General features: G+C 37.7%; 1 protein-coding gene across 8 annotated transcripts in view; it reads right to left on the minus strand.

Moving 5' to 3' along the window:
* Positions 1-23647, minus strand: part of TUSC3 (tumor suppressor candidate 3) — a 242064-nt gene that overhangs the window by 108513 nt on the left and 109904 nt on the right. For all 8 annotated transcript variants that reach the window (XR_009598632.1, XR_009598633.1, XM_027962612.3 and 5 more), the window contains exons 2-3: positions 22918-23087; positions 990-1107 (exon numbers count right to left, since the gene is read on the minus strand). Coding sequence is in view for 6 of the 8 variants with exons in the window: in XM_027962612.3 (XP_027818413.1) it covers positions 990-1107; positions 22918-23087 (288 nt within the window). In the remaining 2 variants the exon portion in view is untranslated. The remainder of the gene's footprint in view (positions 1-989; positions 1108-22917; positions 23088-23647) is intronic.

Below are 23647 nucleotides of genomic sequence, written 5' to 3' on the forward strand. Positions count from 1 at the left end.
ATTTTAAGTGGACCATTAGCGAATATTTTTACTTGCTTGCTTTCAGACTGATAATTCATTCTTCTTTGCTGATTTCTAGTTTTATCTTTATGACACCAGTTAACCTTAATTACCCCCCTTAAAGGGCTTCCCTTACGGCTCAGCTGGTAAAGAATCTGCCTTCAATGCGGGAGACCTGGGTTTGATCCCTGGGTTGGGAAGATCCCCTGGAGGAGGGAACGGCTACCCACTCCAGGATGCTGGCCTGGAGAATTCCACGGACTGTATGGTCCATGGGGTCACAAAGAGTCAGACATGACACCGACTTTCACTCACATTCACCCCCCTTAAAGGCCTTTTATCCCCCTAAAACAGCTTAAAGGTTAAGTAAAACTTTATTGTTGCTATTTCGTTGCTCAGTTGTACCCTACTCTTTAGCAACCCTGTGTACTGTAGCCCACCAGTCCATGGGATTCTGTCCATGGGATTCTCCAGGCAAAAATACTGGAGTGAGTTGCCATTCATCCTCCAGTGGATCTTCCTGACCTAGGGACTGAACATTTGTCTCCTGTATTGCTGGTAGATTCTTTACCATCAAGCAACCAGGGAAGCCCCATGTAAAACTTACCTTGAATCTTGTACAAAATTTCACAGATTTATGCAAAATACCACCCAAAGCACATACAATTAAATATCAAAATAAAGTTAATGGGTCACACAGAGTCAGACACGACTGAAGCAACTTAGCAGCAGCAGCATGTAAACTGCCACTGTATGATGGGAAAAACAAAAACGTATTTCCTCTATGATGGAAAAGCTAAAATGTGTTTATTCACCAATGGCAAAAACTGTACTGATAAAGATAATATTAACTGTAATTAATCATATCACAGAATTTAGTAACTACTCATTGGAGTCACTGAACTGTGTTTTTACCTGGCACACAAAGATGTATCAACCATAACCAACTCCAATAAATATGCTATTGAAACAAAATATAACTCTCTTACCTGTTGAAAAATGTCTGTTCCCTCATCATAGTCCACTTTACTGAAGAAGAGTTTGTTACAAAAGGCAGATGAATAGCGCCAGGAGTTAGCCAGTATCTGATATTCTTCGTTAGCTAGTCTGATAAGGATAATGGGACAGAGTGGAAACATTATCAGTATTCAAATGTTAACAAAGCTATTAATAAAAGAGGAATTCTGGGGCAAAAGTTATCCTGGCTTTAGTAAGGACTGCAAGCTAAGAGCAGATTTTATATTTTAAATGGCTGTGGGGGGGGAAAAAAGAATATTCCATGACACATAAAAATTATACAAAATTCAAATTTTTATCATTCATGAATAAAGGTTTCCTGCAACACAGCCACACTGATTCATTTACTTATTGCTGCGGCTGCTATTAAGCTACATAAGGGCAGAGTTGAGGAGTTCTAGTAGAATGTGTGAGGGCAAAAAGCTCATCCTGGCCCTTTGTATAAGAAGCACGACAACTCTTATTCTAGGGGATAAAATCATTTTGTGCCATTTCCTATATATATATAACTTAAATCTTCTAATGACTTTTAGTAAAAAGCACAGAGCAATTTTTAAGAATTTTACAATTCACTTTAACAGAGAAAATAAATATCATGGATATGTTTTAAAACTGTAAATATCAGTTATACTCCACCTTTATGTATTCTATCTATCTAAAAACGCATTTACGTTTGCACCTAAAAGTAAGCAAAGATTTGAGTAGCTAAACCAAATGCCTCAAACAAGCCCTCCTCTAAGAGCATATTTACTCTTATTTTGAATTCATTTCTACTGGACATTTTGTTGATACACCAGATACAGCAGCTCTATTTTTTGATGTAGGCACGGAGGAGAAATAAGGAAAGGCTGGTTGCAGAAGGATGTAGGCACAGTCATGGAAAATGAAGCAACAGTGATTGCTAAAACTTAAAAAAAGGAGAGGGAGCTTCTTCCATGTAGTTGACTCTTCACAGGAGATATGGTAAGTCCCTCTCCCAAAGAAATATAGATAGAAAAAGGTCTAATCCTACAATCACAAAAAAACTTGAAAAGGAGTCACCAGCAGATAAAGAGATTTCAAGGAATACCTGGAAAACGTAAGGCTAGTGGAAAAGTTTTGATGGACGAAATTACAATCTCCAAGAAGACGGCAATACAGAAGAACCTAGGAAAATACTGGATGAGAAGCGCAAAGCTGCTGGGTTGGAGGTTTCGTCTTGCTAACAAGCCAGCCTGTTACTGTCTCGGGTGCTGGCAGAAGCCACAGGACTCGGGGTCAGAGACCTAGAGGACTTTATTCTTCACATTTGTATGCACCAGTTCCCTGGGCCCCCCGAGTTCACGGGATGACACAAAAGGCCCTTCTTGGATGTCCACACACACAGCTGACTGGGTTATAGGACTGCACTACTGAGTTAGGGGACTTACTATTTTTCTAGTGCATGATGACCAACTCTGTGCTCTGGGGAAAGACATAACGCCACTCCTTAAGGCTTGTCGCTGCACACACAATCCTTTGCTTTCTTGGTGTGCCCAGCAAGAACAGGCAGGATGATCGCAGCCCATGGTTGACTGCTTTTCCCAACAGTAGTCATAAAAAAAATAACAATGCCATATAAAAAAGAGCAAATAAAATGAGAGGGCACTTTAAAGAGGAAGTATAATTTCTCAAATACGGAGTTAAATAAAATTCACAGAACAAAAAGGACATAGGTAGACTATACTAGGGGGAGGAAGGAGTAAGGGACCTACATATTTAATCCAATAAATCCAACTTTCAAACAGAAAGAGCTCCAGAAAGAGAAGAGACAAAGGAAGTATTTCTGGAAACACAATACAGTTAAAAGGGACTAAGTATTCAAATTAAATTACTTGCCAGGTTCTGAATAAGTGGAATAAGAAAAGACCAACATGTTGTGATACTTTAGAACGTTATGGATAAAAAGAAGGTCCTAAAAACTTTCCGAGGAGAAAAGTATTTAACAAGGGCAAACAGTGAGACGGGGACTGGACCGGCTATTGGCAGCGCTCGGTGCCTGCAGAACACGCCTGAGTTTTGAGGGTGTGTCATTTTCCATCTAGAATTACATCAAGCCAAACAACTGATGAAGTTTGAAATAAACATGTTCGAAGAAATGTAAATTATGCGAAATTACCTTAAGATATAATTAACAGAAAGGTATTAGGAATGGGAAAAAATGAGAAAACCTGAGAATATATTAAAGGAACTGTAAGAAAAAAAAAAAGGATGACTAGGCAGGATATGGTGCAGGAGGAAAGGCAGGAGATGTGTAAGAAAGCTGAGATCCGACTACAAGGCTGTGAAATACAAATCAGAACAGGAATTTAATTGGACCTCGAGATGAAGAAGAGAATAGATTCTAAGCAACCATTATAATTAGAAAGCGTTGGACGATATAAAAGACTGTAGGGAAACGTATTTGGCCCCATAACAGTAAGAATGATGACAACAAATTGAATATAAAAGGCAATGTCTAAGTAACAAAAAAATTAAAATGTATCATTATCTAGATTAATAGGTAATGGGGAAAATTAATTATTTTGAACATTTTCTTTTACACAGAAGTAGAGTTATAAGCAATAGCATGACACTGTAGAAAAGGAACCATAATAAAAACCTACTACTTTGCAACTGATGTTATTTATGTGGAAACAATAAGTCAACCTACAGACAGACATGATGATGGTCTATCAATGATGACAATGCTATCAACGATGACAATATAGAAATAGAGGTAACAATATAGAAATAGAGGTAACAATATAGAAATAGAGGTAACAGGATTTGGTGGGTAAGAGGGGAGGAGAGGTTATACTTGCTAACCTTCAACTTATGGAATCAAGAGATATCACTTATGAATAAGTAACAGAAGGTTGCTATTTACTGTTATAATAATAAAAGAAAAAAGCTATAAAAATGATAAGAGGTGAGATGAGTTAAATCCTCACTTGTTAGAGCCAGAAATGTAAAGACTAAGTGTACTGTATGAAATATACAAAAGTAACCTTTAGAGATTAAAAATAAAAAAAACCCAAAGGAATAACAGATTGCCTATGGCTAACTGTGCCAACAGGTGAATGCAAGGGCTAGGAATAGTGTAAGCCCTTTTTTATTAACAAGGAGCCACATGACATTGCTATGATTGAAATATATCTATTTAAAAGAGCTAAAAACGAACAAAGCTTTGATCTTCGGTCATTTAGCATAAAGACCTTAAGGGCACATTTTATGGTAAAACAGTGCAAAAAACCTACCACTGTAAACATCAGCCTGAAACTGCATTATGTTCAGTAGGCAGAAATCTGTATTATATATATTCTGAATCTGTTCAATGAAATAGAAGCTTGTAAAGCTTTGGTGCTTAAATAACATTTAACATGAGCACCTAATAGCAAAAAGTGAGCTATCTCCAAGGTTCCAAGGCCTGCTTTCATGGAGCTGAGGTTTTACTGAGGAGACCAACCAAATGAGAGAAAATGATTCAAAGCTAAAATAAATGCTGAGAGAAAAATTACACAGAATTGTATTACAGAAAACAATGGAAGATCTACTTAGATGACATGGTTATAAAAGGCTTCTCAGATAAAGGGACATTAATGCTCAAATTCCAAGGAAGAGAAAAATCCATCGCTGCAAAGAGCTCAAGAAAGAACATCTCAGGGAGCAGGAGTAGCAGGCATGAGACCCTAGAGAAAGAAAGAATTTAAGATGCTGATGAACTGAAGCTGTGATATAAATGAGAACATGCTCTCTGTTTAAACAGTGCCTCACAGCTTCTCTTCCAATCCTAAGTGAAAACAGAGTTAGGATGAATATGAGCTCTAAAATCTGATAAGATTTTTGTCATATGGAACATAATATCGGGGCTTCCCTGGAGGCTAAGTGGTAAAGAAGCCCCCTACCAATGCAGAAGACGAGGGTTCAACCCCTGGGTCAGGAAGACCCCCTGAAGAAGGAAATGGCAACTCACTCCAGTATTCTTGCCTAGAGGATCCCATGGGCAGAGGAGCCTGGTGGGCTGCAGTCCATGGGGTTGCAAAGAGTCAAACATGACAGAGCAATCAAACAACAACAAATTCACCAGTTATTTTCAAAGAAAATATGTATAGTAACGTCATACAGTGAATTGGCACTGATGATTAAGTGAGGCTGAACATTTCTGTAGACTGATAAACTTGAAGAGAACAGTGCTCCCATTAAAAAAATAAATAAGTCGTTAACAGGACGTCATTACAAATTAGGAAAACAGGTTATTTTTATACAAAGGAACATTTTACACAAAAACACATTTTAAATTTTAAAACAAAACAGGGAAATGGCAAATCTTCAAAAACTGGCATTCTTACAATGATGATATTCTAAGAAATGAAAATGCTTCATTTTAAAAAGCAGGAAGAGAACAATCAAATTTTAGTACTTAACATCTGTGTATAATATCTTCAGGAATGATATGACTAGGATAATCTTGCACTTTTCCCTCATCGTGTGATAACCAACTGCAGACCTATTAGATTCTATTAGGTATACATTCATTCACTCCATAAATATATTCTAGTGCCAACAATGTGTCAGGTAATGAAGGACTGAATAATAAATGGAAGGGCCCTGACCTCAAGAAGAATACATTCCATGAAAAAAAAGATGCCTCAACCAACTACACACGAAATGTCAGATAATTAGAAATACTCTGAAAAAAATAAAACAAGAAGATGTGATAAGTGGTATTGAGAAACCAAAGAAGATGGATTCATTTTGCTGTCAAACTCTGTTTCCACACTGTCCACGTTCTCAGTTTAATTTCCAATAATCAACCATGGGTTCTATCCTCTGCTCCAAAGTCCTAGGTAACGGCCTACATAACGCAGTCCTTGGGCAGAACAGAACACAACGTCTCCCACCCTCTGGCCACAATTTACATCTGTAATCTATGTCCATATGAACATACCACACACTCAAAGGGTCTCTCTGTTTGACACTCCGTGTTCATTCTTTAAGCTTTAAAGTATTAAATCCTTTGCTTAATATGTCCTCCATTCTTTCAAAAAGCTTGCTCCAAAATGCCCCCCTTCAAATCTCTACAGTTTCTCAGCTACCATGCAGTGCTATTTATGTACATATTGTTCTGTTTATGCATTTTATGTTTATGCACTGATTGTTCAGTGGCTAAGACTTAGTCCAGAATAGGTATTTAAGGTTTGATAATGAATAATATAATTTCCTACAGAGTCTGTGCATATATGCAATACACACACAACCCCACACACCCTAAGTAACTCTAAATTAGAGACTGTGAAATCTGGAGAGTCTGACTAAAAGCCTGCTTAGCCAGATTTATGTCACAGATCAATGTCCCTTTCAAGATGAATCTGCTTCACTATACTTTAGAATGAAAAAAGAAATACCTCACACCATATACCATCACAAGTATACGCTATTTGTCAAAGGAATAGTGGTCTTGACATGAAAGATTATAATGACTAAAACAGCTCCTAATATGTTCCTAATATCAATTTCACATGCAATACAGAATGTACATCTTAATCATCAATGATATGTATTCAGTGTTTTCATATGTTCTGCAAATAATAAAAGAGATACATCACAGTCTCCACCTCTAAGATGCTTGTGAGAGAATAGAAAAGACACACACTAACATACAAATGAGACACATATACTTAAAAAAAAAAAACTGCAGACTGCAGGTGCCATACAGCATATAAAGAAGGAAATCACAGTGAGATAGAGCAGCGGGACAAAAGTGTGAATGTGAAAATATTCAGGAAAGAATGGAAGGGCTAAATAGTAAGCAAGGAAGGACCGGAAGAGGATATTAAGGTAAGAGAAGAGAATAAACCAAGACTATCCAGTCTGAAATGTGTATTACGTAGTTAAATAATAGAATATAAGTTTCATGTCAGAAAATAGGAAAGAAGAAACTGATACTTCTCTTCCAACAGAAAGATAAACAAGATCTTAACTTTATTCTGTAAATAGTGAACAGCTACTGAGTGTTTTGAAAGAAGTAGATTATGTAAAATATTGATTAAGAAAGCTGTAATTGACAGCAGAGGGCATAATAGAGGAAGAGAAAATAAATGTTTGTAAACCACTTAGAATGTTACTATAATGGTCTAGTTGGGAAAATCTATGAGGCTATTAAAATAGTATATAAATGAAAATATGACCTGTTTCTTACACATACTCCTTTAGCATCTACCACGCAAAAACAACCAGCAAAATTTTCTACACATTTTGCTTCTAGTTGGGAATCCATCTGGCTGGAATAAAGAATTCCAGGGGAGCTGAGAAAATTACATTTTTTTTCAACACAAATACAATACTTAGTGAAAATTTAATACTGACAAGGTAAATGGGGCTTTCTTCTGTTGAATATAATTTAGTAGCAATAGGACTAGAAACCAGATATGTCTGTCACAAAAAGTAATTCAATAAGCCTAAGAAATACATATTTCAATGTTGATAATGTCTATTTAGAATATAAGACTTGGTAGAAGGAATGTGCAAATATTAACATATGTCCAATAACATAAACCCTGTTCTCTAAACTTAACTCCATTACATCTTATCCCTCCATTTTCCAACTTCTTCATGCTTAAGCCTAACTAATGACAAAGGAAGTCACTGGCTTCTTGCAAAGATTTATGTCAGCTTATTCTAATGAGCAAAGGCATCACTAGTACTTATTAGAACCCTACCAACTTCACTGTTCCCTGATACTAAAAGCTGAGAACCACAAATGCTCTAAGCACTTAAATAAGCACTTTTCCAACACTGTTAGCTAAAAAGTATTTTCTTTTTTAATAGTTCATAGGAACATTAGAGATGCAAGATCATGAATGGAGGGTACATTGTAAACGTTTCTAATCCATTCACATGCAGCCTGAAGAAGGCAGTCAAGTTATGGCCAAGCATCCAGAAAGGCTTAAGCAGCAACTGCAGGGCACAGGTCTGATAAAGCTCTTCTATTAAATTTTTCCAATCTTTTATTATGAAAACAAGAAAAAAATCACTTAATCCAAATGATGACATTTTATATTATCATCAAGTATTATTAGCTCATCTATAATTGTATATACTTAACACAGCTCCCATAATGAATGTATATTTTATCTTTTTATCCCTTGAAGGGATTTTTAAAGAAACATGGTTTCTCTTTTTAAGGTTAATCAAATTCCTATAAAGTAACAGACATCAAAATCCCAATGTATGCTTTTTACAGTTATGTTTATGATGAATTATAAAGATTGAATTATAAAATTATAAAGATTGAATTCAAAAGAAGAGGCAGCAAAGGATGAGATGGTTGGATAGTATCAACGACTCAATGGACATGAGTTTGAGCAAACTCTGGAAGACAGTGAAGGACAGGGAAGCCTGGTGTGCTGCAGTCCATGGGGTCAGAAAGAACTGGACACGACTCAAGTGGCCGAACAACAGCTACTTAATATATTGCATAGATACATCAGAGTATGTCTTCATAAAACATCAAATTAATACTGGAGTGGGTAGCCTTTCCCTTCTTCAGGGGATCTTCCCAACCCAGGTCTTCTGCATTGCAGGTGGATTATTTACCTGCTGAGCCACAAGGGAAGCCCAAGAATACTGGAGTTGGTAGCATATCTCTTCTTCAGCAGATCTTCCCAACCCAGGAATCAAACTAGGGTCTCCCACATTGCAGGTGGGTTCTTCACCAACTGAGCTATCAGGGAAGCCCCAGCTAATCTCTACGGATGATTATATATAGAGAGAGAGATCTGGGTTGAGCAGAACCACCTACTACTTATGGTTCTAGTATGCTGAAGAGAGAAAAGTTGGTAAACAACATGCTGCACCAAGATTGCGACAGTGATTTCTCTCTGGTTGCGCCACACGTTTTCAGGATACTACCTAATACACGGAAATATATTAAATAGACCCAATGCCTCTGAAGGGCTGAAGATTCACTACCACTTTGTAACTGGCTCTGTACAGTTCACTACTTTTATGATAAAGATGTTGTATCCATTACACTATGTTTTCTGTGGATCTATTTTTTCCTCAGAAAACTATTCTAACATGAATATATGATTCTAACACATATCTTACAGTAAAAATGTATATGAACATAAGAGATACTAAACTGTATATATCATGCACATACAACTCAGTTTATGAGTCAATAGAATTTTTGTTCTCAAGAAAACTGGTAACACAAACATACAAGAAAGCTTAGGGGTTGTATGCTAAGAAAACTGACACATAATGTAGGTAAAAGAAAGGAATGGCACAGAGACTAAGTCCAGTCCATAATTTGTTTTCAAAGATCATACTGGCATTGAAATTCTGCTACAATTGTATAAATACGGAAAGAGAGCCCAAATGACCAAATACATAATACTGGTGGGATCCAGGGTTTCAACTTGCAGAAAGCAGATAAAACTCAGAATGAGGAAAATAGAGGAAAAACCCTACAGTATTAGCTTCAGTTCAGTTCAGTTGCTCAGTCGTGTCCAACTCTTTGCGACCCCATGAATTGCAGCAGGCCAGGCCTCCTGGGGCAATCACGGAGTTCCGGGCCAACTCCTGGAGTTCACTCAGACTCACGTCCATCGGGTCAGTCCAATTAAAGTAGTAAGTTATATATATGCCTTTATTAATTTATATGACACATACATACACACACATATGTACATACATATTAGCTCTATTAAAAAAGTCTGAAAACGATACTATCGCTACAGTAAAGAGTATAACTTACCCAGGTGTTGCTTTCTAAACATTATTTCCTACAAAAGGAGGAAGGACTCCTCAAAAAAAAAAAAAGAAATGCTTCTTTCAGTTCCAGGAATAAGTATAAAGTAGGCTTAGAATATTTTACCGAGCCAGAAAGCAAAGACTAACAGAGGCATTCAATGACATGGGAGTTGGTTTCCACTGGAAATTTAGGGCAACTTGAAGATTGAAGAATAATCACAGTAATGGGTTAATGAGTAAACAAGAAGCTTTGAGTAGAGATACTCCAAGGGGAAAATGGAGGAAGGAAGAGCTCTCCTTTATAGACAAATACCAACTAATTAACGTAGATGCAAAGACAGAATGTTCAAAATCACCCCTTCACAATCATCAGTGAAACACCAAATTCAGGCAGAGATTATCAATGGATGTTACAATCACTGAGTAAAGTACCAAGAAATAGGATAGTTACATAATTTCTAAGTATTCCCCCCTCTTAACCTATTCACCTCCTGCTAACACTTATTACCAGGGAAGGATATACTTGTACAACACAAAGATGTAGGGATCCCCACCACAATCAAGTAATTGATTTCACCTCTGGTATCTGAAAGAACTAACATTATACCTAGTGAAAGCTATCGTTTTTCCAGTAGTCACGTATGGATGTGAGAGTGCGACTATAAAGAAAGCTGAGCTACAAAGTATTGATGCTTTTGAAGTGTGATGTTGGAGAAGACTCTTGAGAGTCCCTTGGACTGCAAGGAGACAGAACCTGTACATCCTAAAGGAGATCAGTCCTGAGTGTTCGTCAGAAGGACTGATGCTGAAGCTGAAACTCCAATACTTTTGGCCACCTGATGTGAAGAACTGACTCACTGGAAAAGACACTGATGCTGGGTAAGATTGAAGGCAGGAGAAGAAGGGGACAAGAGAGGATGAGATGGTTGGATGGCATCACCAACTCAATGGACATGAGTCTGAGCAAGCTCCTGGAGTCAGCAATGGACAGGGAAGCCTGGCGTGCTGCAGTCCATGGGGTTGCAAAGAGTCAGACACGACTGAGCGACTGAATTGAAGTGAACATTATATGTCTCCTGATACAATGCAGTAAAAAGTACACAGATAATTGCTATAGTACTTGTGTAAAAATTAGTCACTGAATTTAATCGTGAGGAAACAATCAAGTAAATCCAGATCATGGAACAATATACAAGGCAAGTTGTCTGAATTCCTTAAAAAAAAAGAAAAAGCAGACTGTATCATTGAACTAATGTCAACTCATTTAAAAATGATGTTATTCTGATTATGTAAGAATGTCATATTAAAATATGCAAACTTAAATATTTAGTGGTGATATTTCATGATGTCTATATTTGCTGGTACGTGACTCATCTGCTTCAAGATGGCAGAATAGGACGGGGAGACCACTTTCTCCCCCACAAATTCATCAAAAATCATTTGAATGCTGAGCAACTTCCACAAAACAACTTCTGAACACTGGCGGAAGACACCAGGCCCCCCAAAAGGCAGCCCATTCTCTTCTAAAGGAGGCAGGACAAAATATAAAAGACAAAAAGAGAGACAAAGGAGTTAGGGACACAAACCCACCCTAGGCAGGGAGTCGTGAATGAGAAGTTTCCACACAGTAGGAAACGCACCCACATGCAGAGGAATACACGCCTAACTGCAACTGCGGAAAAGAGAACTTTCCGGCCAAAGGCTCAAACATAACATAACAACCTAATGCTCAGCCTGGCCCACTCACAGAACAAAGGATTGAGCAAACACCAAAGAAGAGCTAGCCAGCTGCATACAGGTCCCTCCCCACCCAGAGGCAGAGAGGAAGGGTGCCTGAAGAACTAAGGACAGAGGTTCTGACAATGTACAGTCGTGTCCGACTCTTTAGGAACCCATGGACTGTAGCCTACCAGGCTCCTTGGTCCATGGGATTTTCCAGGCAAGAGTACTGGAGTGGGTTGCCATTTCCTTCTCCAGGGGATCTTCCCGACCCAGGGATCGAACCTGGATCTTCCACATTGTAGGCAGAGGCTTTACCATTTAAGCTACCAGGGAAGCTCTGACAATGTACAGGGGGGTGGTAATCAAGACCATCCCCACGAAAAAGAAATGGAAAGAAGCAAAATGGCTGTCTGGAGAGGCCTTACAAATTGCTGAGAAAAGAAGAGAAGCGAAAGGCAAAGGAGGAAAAAAAAAAAAAAAAGATATGCTTATTTGAATGCAGAGTTCCAAAGAAAAGCAAGCAGCGATAAGAAAGCCTTCCTCAGACATTAATGCAAAGAAATAGAGGAAAACAACAGAATGGGAAAGACTAGAGATCTCTTCAAGAAAATTAGACAGCAAGGGCACATTTCATGCAAAGATGAGCACAATAAAGGACAGAAATGGTATGGACCTAACAGACGCAGAAGATATTAAGAGGAGGTAGCAAGAATACACAGAATTATAGAAAAAAAAAATCTTCATGACCCAGATAACCATGATGGTATGAACACTGACCTAAAGCCAGATATCCTGGGATGCAAAGTCAAGCAGGCCTTAGGAAGCATCACTAGGAATAAAGTTAGTGGAGGTGATGGAATTCCAGTTGAGCTATTTCAAATCAGATGATGCTGTCAAAATGCTTTCAAAGTTGAAAGTGAAAGAAGGTGAAAGTCGCTCAGTTGTGTCCAACTCTTTGCAACCCTGTGGAATTCTCCAGGCCAGAATACTGGAGTGGGTAGCCTTTCCCTTCTCCAGCAGATCTTCCTGACCCAGGAATCGAACCACGGTCTCCTGCACTGCAGGTGGATTCTTTACCAACTCAGCTATCAGGGAAGCCCAATAAGCCAGCAATATGCAGTCTAATATGCTGCATTCAATATGCCAGCAAAATCTGGAAAACTAAGCAGTCTCCACAGGACTGGAATAGGTCAGTTTTCACTCCAATCCCAAAAAAAGGCAATGCCAAAGAATGTTCAAAGGTCCACACAATCGTACTCATCTCAAAACTCTAGCAAAGTAATGCTAAAAATTCTCCAAGCTAGGCTTCAAAAGCACGTGAACCGTGAACTTCCAGACGTTCAAGCTGGATTTAGAAACAGCAGAGGAACCAGAGATCAAACTGTCAATATTCACTAGACCATCAGATAAACAAGAGAGTTCCAGTAAGCCATCTACTTTTGCTTTATTGACTATGCCAAAGCCTTTGATTGTGTGTATCACAACAAACTGTGGAAAATTCTGAAAGAGATGGGAATACCACACCACCTGACCTGCCTCCTGAGAGATCTGTAAGCAGGTCAAGAAGTAAAAGTTAGAACTGGACACGGAACAACAGACTGGTTCCAAACTGGGAAAGGAAAATGTCAAGGCTGTATATTGTCACCTGATTATTTAACTTATATGCGTAGTACATCAATGCAAAATGCAAGGCTGGATGAAGCACAAGCTAGAATCAAGATTGTCAGGAGAAATATCAATAACCTCAGATATGCAGATGACACCATGCTTACAGCACACAGTGAAGAAGAACTAAACAGCCTCTTGATGAAAGTGAAAGGAGAGTGAAGAAGTTGGGTTAACACTCCACATTAGATCATGGCATCTGGTCCCATCACTTCATGGGAAATAGATGGGGAAACAATGGAAACAGTGACAGACTTTATTTGGGGGGGCTCTAAAATCACTGCAGATGGTGACTGCAACCATGAAACTAAAAGATGCTTCCTCCGTGGAAGAAAAGCTGATCAACCTAGACAGCGTATTAAAAAGCAGAGACATTACTTTGTCAACAAAGGTCCATCTAGTCAAGGCTATGGTTTTTCCAGTAGTCATGTGTGGATATGAGGGTTGGACTATTATAGCTGAGAGCCGAAGAATTGATGCTTTTGAACTGTGGTGTTGGAGAAGACTCTTGAGAGTCCCTTGGACTGCAAGGAGATACAACCTGCCCATCCTAAAGGCAATCAGTCCTGAATATTCATTGGAAGGACCAATGCTTAAGCTGAAACTCCAATACTTTGGCCACATTTGAAAAGACCCTGATGCTGGGAAAGATTGAAGGCAGGAGGCAAAGGGGACGGGACGACAGAGGATGAAATGGCTGGATGTCATCATCAAAGCAATGGACTTGAGTTTGAGTAAGCTCTGGGAGTTGGTGATGGACAGGGAAGCCAAGCATGCTGCAGTCCATGGGGTCACAAAGAGTTAGACACGACTGAGTGACTGAACTGACTGACTGACGGACTGAACTGACTGACTGATTTTTTTACTTATACTTAAAAGACTGAACAGAGAAACACAAAGAACATCTCTCATCACCCTGTTCTATAAGAGTTAAGTTGTAACCACAGCAGTCACCCACTGACATTACCATGGAGAGGAATTCAGGGTGAAAAATGCCCAGGCGCCCTGTGCTTTGGATAAACAGGTCCTTAGGTAGTTAGACCATTGAAATTCAGGAATAATTTCAATGACCAGATTCTTGCATCTTCCCAGAAGCAGAAAAGGACTAAATCATTAACTTGAGATATCTGTTCTTTGGGATGAGCCGTAATCTTTTACCAAACTGTGTGCCTCACTGCATGCATTTCCCAGCTAACACATACATTTACTGGCTCTTCCCCTATCTTTTCAGAGCAGCTTCTCAGGATTGAGTGGCTGTCTCCCAGGGTATAAAGCTTAAACTCACACAACTCCTGTGTGTCTTCCTTTAAGTCGATGAGCAAAATCAAATGTGACAAAATATTAAAATTATGAATCTTAGTAAAGGGTAGACTGGTGTCTTTGTATTAATACTACTGTTTCAACTTTCTGTAGCTTTCAAATTATAAGATGGATGACTAAAACTGGGCTTTATATACAAATAATACAGAAAACAGAGGTCAGAGAATGCTACAATGTCACACAGATAATGAAAGTTCATTAAAACATTCATCCATTCACTGTAAAATAGTTGGAATTCGCCAAACTGGGGAAGAGACACCTAGAAAGAAATTCAGTACAATGAAGTTATATCATATGCCTTAGACATTAAAAAATAAATAAATAAACTAGACAGAGCTCAACAATAACCCTAAAACATCATTTATATTAAATTGCTTATGGATTCAATCAAGTCTGAAACAGTCCTCACGTATTAGACAAGCCAGGCAAAGAATGTGTGAATGGCATGAAAGTTTGATAGTCTTGGGAAAGTGAATTACTTGTCCAGGTAGCCAGGCATATTTGAAAAATCTAAGAATTAAAGCCATAGAGAAATATTATCTAAGGACTAGAAGAAACAACAAGGGTTGCAGACCCAAAGCCATTTAGAAAGCACTTACAAGTGCATTAAATGATGAAAAAGGTGATTTTATCTATTGATAAACACAATTCTCACCTTATGCGCTGCCCTTAGAATAGAATTTCCTAAGAGATATGACTTCACTATAGTGAAACAAAAGGCTGATGATGTGGGCTAGCTGGCTTCAACTCAGCAGCCCTTGTTTGAAATACTAACCTGAATGAAAGCTTTTCATGATCTAAAGAGCTTAAGAAATGCTGGCTGATGGATCCCTGCCCTAAAAGACTAATAATCTTAGTTGGGAATGCAAAAGCCAAATGCAAATTACAGTTCACAGGATAAAAGCAATGATGAATATGTACACTTAAAGAAAGCATTAAATTTACTAGCTCAGAAGTCACAAATCCCAACCCTGAGAGGTATTAGCTCTGTGACTTTGGGAAAACTGTATAACCTCTCAGCCTAGATAGGCTCATCTAAAGAAATGATTTTTTTTTAAACTCTTACCATGTAGAGTAGTGAGAATGCCATGAGATATTACATATATAGACGACTTAACCTAGGACTGCCCAAATAATTTATATATAGTAAATAATAATTTTATTTATTTAGAGAAGGAAAGATATTAACCAGTTAATATCAATGCAATAATTTATTCTCCTTCATCTTTAAAATATCTTTACAATGACTAATTATATCTTCTTTTATTTGACATTCAATAATATGTTAATTTCTAGTATTACTAGCCTTTGATGATATGTGCACCCAGACTGATTCCGTACATACTTTTTGATTTTCCATCACCAGGACGTTTTTCCTTACTTCTACTGAACCATAGTAATAACCTGGGAAGAAGATATTTTGTTCTTAGAATTTTTAGTGAATTCTGGAAAAGATGAGTAACTGTGTGGCAGAATACATCTAAAAGATTTAGCAATTACGGAGAATATTCCTCATAGTACAATCTGATAAAGGAAGTTTGGAGTTAACACTTACGGGAGGTGAGAATTGTACTGAGTAGTCTTAATTAACAACTTTATTTGGCCAAGGAGGTTGATGTTCCCACTGAGAAAGGTGAGAATTGAATTCGGAGATTTGTGAATCAACTGACTGTGTGAAAGAAGAGCAGAGTGATTTGCTAAGGGGGCTTACAAGGAAGCCAATAGCTCATTCACCAGCCTTGCAGCAAAGAAAAGCAACTGGAGAATCTCAGTGTGTTAGCTATAGAAGAAAATTTCACTTTTGCTTAAAGAAAACAAAAAAAGCAAGAGAGGTCTCACAAAGGAAAAGCACTAATCTTTTAAAATTATAGTTATTAACATTTCAATGATTCTATGGATTATAAAAAAATTACAGCAGTATTACAAGATGGTCCCAAATTACAATGACACACAAAAGTACCCCAGGAGAATTCAATTCATGTATTTTTTTTAATTTAAAAAAAAAAAGATTGCTGTTGATGGGGTGCCTTTCTCAATGAATCTACAACTCACTTTGGAGCTTAATTTATAATACAAAATATAATCTGAATACTTGTTTTTGAAATTTTTTCCGTGAAACCCTTCCTTGTCTTTTCATCTTAGTTGTCCCCTTGAGATCTCTCTGATGCACTCTGTCCATATAGGCCACAGTTGGTAATCTCTTGGCTCAATGACAGTAGATCACAAACCACTGTTCAATCAGAATTATTTAACAAATTCTCCTTTTAAATTTTCAGTATTCTATAAGTCTAATATCCTCATCCAACATACTCCAAGGCATCCCTCTTTCAGCTCACTTACTGTTTCCCCCTCCAGTTCCACTAAAATCCTGAGTTATTTCGACGTGTTTATAGTGTACAAATGACCGCAGCCTTATTACTCCTAAAGCTTCTCTATTACATCAACAATCATCTACACTATACCTCAGCAATTTACTTATTTATTAAATCAACCCTTTACAACTTCCTAATTTTCAACTCCATCCCCCTTTCACACAAAACCTCATATGAAAACCTATAAAATAGGTAACTAATGAGAACTGACTGTCTAGCACAGCAAACTACGCACGCTCTATGGTGACAAAGAAGGAATTATATATATATATATATATATATATATGTATAGCTGATTCACTGTGCTGTATAGCAGAAACTAACACAACATGTAAAGTAACTAAGAACCAATTAAAGAAAAGAAAGAAAGAAAATCTAGCTTAATTGTATCACACCTAGTTTATCAACTGTCCCATGGCTTCTCTGATGCCCTATGCAACTTCTAACTCACATTTATACATTTCAAATATACTCTTGTTAGCACGGTTAGAATATTTGCCTCATCTACTTAACAGAATAAAGCAAACAGCTTAGTCCCTACAGAGGATGCTCTTGCTCCTCAATTGCTAAGTACTGGGGAAGAAAATCATTTAATTCCGGAGATTCTTCACTAAAAATCTAGTTTCATCAAGGATCCTTGTCAATGCCATACAGTTATTCCATTTAGTTATGCTTCCTACTCTAATTTTTCCTCAATGAAATTAAATTTTTAAAAGCTATGAATCACTAAACTGCTTCCCACCTTCCCTTTCTCTATCCTAGCTGCATACCAGGATTACCTAGAGCATTTTGAAATGTCCTCCCCGCCAAAAAAACAAATCAAAATATCTGGGCATGGAACCACATATCTACTCTATACTTTTTATTTGCCCCAAAAGCTTCACCTGTTCTTTCTTCTCTAACAACTTCACCCTCTTTCTAACCTGTGAAATGACTTTTTCTAGTAACTTCAATCTTTTTCTCTCATAAATCTAAAACTACTCTAAAATTTAAAAGTTTATTACAAAACAGGCTGTAATAAACAAGTAAATACAGGTTATTTTGAGCTAAGCATCATTAAAAAGTTGAGGATCAATATTTAACAATTTAACAACATAATGCATTAAGTCAACTACTATCTACAGGCTATACCATTTACATTATGTTGTGGTTTATGTTATCAAATAACATACAAATATATGTAACTGTGAAATAAATACTTGGACAATAAAATCTTTCTAGATTGTTGTTATTTAGTCACTAAGTCATGTTCAACTCTTTATGACCCCATGGATTGTAGCCAGCCAGGCTCCCCTATCCATGGAATTCTCCAGGCAAGAATACTGGAGTGGGTTGCCATTTCTTTCTCCAGGGGATCTTCCCAACCCAGGGATCGAACCCTGGTCTCCTGCATTGCAGGTGGAATCCTTTCTAGATTACAGTTGCAAAAATATAATAATAGATCTCTTTATAATAATGAATACAGAAAATCAATATATTCAGTTTTTAGAAGCAAAGAAATGATTTCCCTAAATTATATATGGCACTGTAGGATGCCAGAGGATAGTCTGAAGTTTTGTGGAATTTGAACTGTTATACCAAATGCCAGTTAAGATGTATCTTTGCTTCACAAGGGCTGAAGAGCCCTTGTTTAAGAACATAAACATACCCTGTTCTTAAGTGCTAGCCCAATGCTGACAAACGTTAATGTCCACTTAAGTACGAGTTTTCAAATTGATAGGAAGGGGACTCAGAATCATCTGAAATGCTGTTTTTCAAAATAGTTTGCTCATCATCTTTTTTAACCTACCTTGACCTGTCTCAACATACACTCATTACTAGATTGTGATGAAATCTTTCATAAAAATTTCAGAACACTGAAATTCCCTTTCTGCAAGCTAGTCTATGGGGTCGCAGAGAGTCAGACACGACTGAAGTGACTTAGCAGCAGCAGCAGCAGTCTGACAGGAACTGATTTAGATTTTTTCCACTGGCTCATGTTACTAATGATTTTGTTTTCCACTAAAGTTCAAAATGGTTTAGAAATCTAAATGAAGTCTACAGATAAATACACAATGTGAACAGTCTGAATGTGGAGTCACCACATAAAAAGTATTTGTTCTTGAAAGAAAAACATTCATCCAAGAAGAAACAGGAAAATCTGAATTATCCTTAACAATGAAAGAAATGGAATATGTAATTTAAGAACTCCAGGTCAAGACAATTTTACTGGAGAATTTGATCAAACATTTAAAGAAGAATTAACACAATTTATAAAACTAATTTCCCAAATCATTTCCAGAAAATAAATGAGGGAACATTTCCCAATATATTTTATGAAGTATTACCATGATACCAAAACTAGACAAAGACAATATAAGTAATGAAAAATATAAACCATTATCTGATATAACTTAAAATAAAAAAGTCTTCAACAAAATATCAGCAAATTCAATTCAGCAATACTAAAAAAGAATATAATAATCAAGTGGGATATATTCCAAAATGCAAAGTTGATTCAACAGCTGAAAATCAATCAATGTAATCTACCACAGTATTAGTCACTCAGTTTTGTACAACTCTTGGCAACACCACGGAGTGTAGCCCGCCAGGCTCCTCTGTCCATGTAATTATCCAGGCAAGAATACTGAAATGAGTACCCATTCCCTTCTACAGGGCATCTTCCCAACCCAGGGATCAAATCCAGATATCTTGCATTACAGGCAGATTTTTTACCATCTGAGCCACTAGGGAAGCCCATGTAATCTACCATATGAACGACCTAGAGAGGAAAAATCCTATCAGTTAACTCCCCAAATTAGGCAAAACTCAATACCCATTCATGACAAAAGCTCTCAATAAACTAGTAAAGAATACTCTCAATTATAAAGAATATTAGTAAAAATCTAACAGCTAATAATGTAACAAATGATGAAAGACTGCATGCTTTCTCCCAGAGATCAGATGAAAATGTAAAACATGGAAAATATAAGCAAGGTGAAAAGACAGCCTTCTGAATGGGAGAAAATAATAGCAAATGAAGCAACTGACAAACAACTAATCTCAAAAATATACAAGCAACTTATGCAGCTCAATTCCAGAAAAATAAACGACCCAATCAAAAAATGGGCCAAAGAACTAAATAGACATTTCTCCAAAGAAGACATACACATGGCTAACAAACACATGAAAAGATGCTCAACATCACTCATTATTAGAGAAATGCAAATCAAAACCACAATGAGGTACCACTTCACACCAGTCAGAATGGCTGCGATCCAAAAATCTGCAAGCAATAAATGCTGGAGAGGGTGTGGAGAAAAGGGAACCCTCCTACACTGTTGGTGGGAACAGTGTACATAGTACAGCCACTATGGAGAACAGTGTGGAGATTCCTTAAAAAATTGCAAATAGAACTACCTTATGACCCAGCAATCCCACTTCTGGGCATACACACCGAGGAACCAGAATTGAAAGAGACACATGTACCCCAATGTTCATCGCAGCACTGTTTATAATAGCCAGGACATGGAAACAACCTAGAATGTCCATCAGCAGATGAATGGATAAGAAAGCTGTGGTACATATACACAATGGAGTATTACTCAGCCGTTAAAAAGAATTCGTTTGAATCAGTTGTGATGAGATGGATGAAACTGGAGCCGATTATACAGAGTGAAGTAAGCCAGAAAGAAAAACACCAATACAGTATACTAACACATATATATGGAATTTAGGAAGATGGCAATGACGACCCTGTATGCAAGACAGGGAAAGAGACACAGATGTGTATAACGGTCTTTTGGACTCAGAGGGAGAGGGAGAGGGTGGGATGATTTGGGAGAATGACATTCTAACATGTATACTATCATGTAAGAATTGAATCGCCAGTCTATGTCTGACGCAGGATGCAGCATGCTTGGGGCTGGTGCATGGGGATGACCCAGAGAGATGTTATGGGGAGGGAGGTGGGAGGGGGTTCATGTTTGGGAATGCATGTAAGAATTAAAGATTTTAAAATTTAAAAAATAAAAAACTAAAAAAAAAATTTTTAGAAAAACACATAAGAGGAAAAAAAATAAAATTGGTGACTGAGGGCTGGGCAAAGAGTTCAATTTGACAAGACAAAATCTATAAAAGATAAACTTAAAAATTGGACTCACTCAATTGAAATCTGCGTAAGATCTTGTTATGAGGATGTAAAGACAAGCCACAGACTAGGAAGAAATATTGAAGAACTGCTCCTTGCCTGGAGAATCCCCATGGACAGAGGAGCCGGGAGGACTACAGTCCGTGGGGCCACAAAGAGCAGGTCATGACTGAGCAACGAAGCACAGCACAGAAGACATGAACAGATACTTCAGTAAAGAGGTGATACAGATGACAAAAAAGTAAATGAGAAGATGTTCAGCACCATTACATCAGTGAGATGCAAAGTAAAACCAGAAAATAAAACTACATACCCATGGAATGACTAAAATAAAACAATGACAACACTGATGCTGGTAAGGATATGGGAAAACTAGGCCCTTCACACACTGCTGGTAAGAATGTAAAATCATGCAGCCACGCTGGAAAACATTTTGGCATGTAACTACCATGCAACTCAGCCATCACACACTCTGGCAATTTATCTCAGAGAAATGAACACTTCAGTGCACACAAAACTGTACAAGAGTGTTCATAACAGTTGTATTTCTAATAGCCAAAAACTGGAAACAACCCAGGATTCTTTTAGCAGATGGATGGTTAAACAAACTGCAGTACTTCCATACCATAGGATATTGTTGTTGTTTAGTCGCTAAGTCGTGTCCGACTCTTTTGAGACTCCATGGACTGCCTCCCACCAAGCTCCTCTGTCCACAGGGTTTCCCAGGCAAGAATACTGGAGTGGTTGCCATTTGCTTCTCCAGGGGATCTCCCTAACCCAGGGATCAAACCTGTGTCTCCCGCACTGGCAGACAAATTCTTTACCACTGAGCCATCAGGGAAGCCCACCATAGGATATTACACAGTAATAAAAACAATAAAGTACTGATAAATGCAACAGCTTGGATAGGTTTTGAAGGAGTTACAAGTAAATAACATAAAGCCAAATCCAAAAGGTCATGTGTTTTATTCCATTTACATAACAGTCTTGAAATGATGTAATTACAGAAATGGAGAATAAACTCAGGAGGTGGGGAGATGGGGTGGGTGTGGCAATAAAGGACACCAGAAGGGATACTTATTGTGAAGAACTGCTCTGCATCTTGACTGTATCAATACTGCTTATGAAACTGTGCTATAGCCTCACAAGACGTTAGCACTGGAGGACACTGAGTAAACGCTATACAGGATTTCTCTGTATTGTGTCTTAGGATTGCATGGAAGACTACAATTATCTCAAAATTAAGATCTAATTTAAAATAAGCACTGTTGTATGTATATTATATTTATACTCCTCCAAAACTTTCATTGGTGTGTTCCCACTGAAAAATATTTCATTCATTTCAAGTTGTTTACTTCTACATCACAAACAAAATTCTCAACATTAAAGGTACTAAAAGGTAAATGGACTTCCTTAAGTCCATTAAAATCTTTCTATTAAACAATTTAAGTAGAGTGTATTTAATGGGGCTACTTCACTGCCCCTGAGATATAAGTTGGTGACCTACAAGGCAATATTCAAACTGAATTCCATAACATACATAACTTTACACAGGACATAAAGCCAAAAATCTGTTTTATGACCACTTGTGGATTGGTCTACACAATATAAAAATATCAGCCTATCAAAATCACTTCCCAGGAAACACTAAGTTTGAGCTTACATTTAAATGTACTGAATTACAGTTGACGACAACATCGAACAAATGTTTAATTCTTTTTTTTTTTTTTAATGCCCCCTGCAGCATGTGGGATCTTAATTCTTCAACCAGGGATAGAACCCGCGGCAACCCCCGGAACTGGAAGCAGGGAATGTTAAACACTGTACTGCCAGAGAAGTCTGAACAAATGCTTACTTCCATTATACACGTTTATCTTAACTGTAATAAGTACACAATAATACAATAATAGTTAATTTTTTAAATACATACATTACCTGCACACAGAACACTGGCGCTGGGGTTGAAGAGCAGTGAACATAACAATCATGGAATAGTTTCGAGGTGGGGCCTTTATGAACTTTCGGAATTTGTCACCATTCATTCGGAAGACTGAGCGCCTCGAACTCCATTCCATCAGCTGTTCTACTTTCTCGGCTAAAAGATTCTGCAGGAAACATAAGGATTTAAATTTACACAGGGTTCAAATCCTCTGGTCTGTACTTTATATATATGAAAAAAATTCCATGGGGTTATATTTTACCAAAAATTTATTTGTTTTGGTGAATACATAGTTAGCTGACCACATATGCATAAAATATTTCATTTATTTTTCCTAATGACTGTTAAAGTTTATTAAAAAGGTATCAAGATAAAACAGACTTCCACTTCCAGAAAAATGAAATACACGTGCTTCTCCCTAGTGAGTGCTAAGTTGCTTCAGTTGTGTCTGACTCTGTGCAACCCCGTGGACTATAGCTTGCCAGGCTCCTTTGTCCATGGGATTCTCCAGGCAAGAATACTGGAGTGAGTTGCCATTACCTTCTCCAGGGGATCTTCCCGACCCAGAGACCAAGCCTGCATCTCTTGTGGCTCCTGCACTGGCAGGGGGGTTCTTTATCACCAGTGCCACCTGGAATGCCAGGGTGCTTTTCCCTAATCCTCCACTAAACACAGCTAAAACCTCTGGTCGCCGTATAAAAATACAACCCTAAGAAGGCTCTGAAA

Source organism: Ovis aries, chromosome 26 (genome assembly GCF_016772045.2).
Source record: "Ovis aries strain OAR_USU_Benz2616 breed Rambouillet chromosome 26, ARS-UI_Ramb_v3.0, whole genome shotgun sequence".
In the NCBI taxonomy this organism is placed as follows: Eukaryota; Metazoa; Chordata; class Mammalia; order Artiodactyla; family Bovidae; genus Ovis; species Ovis aries.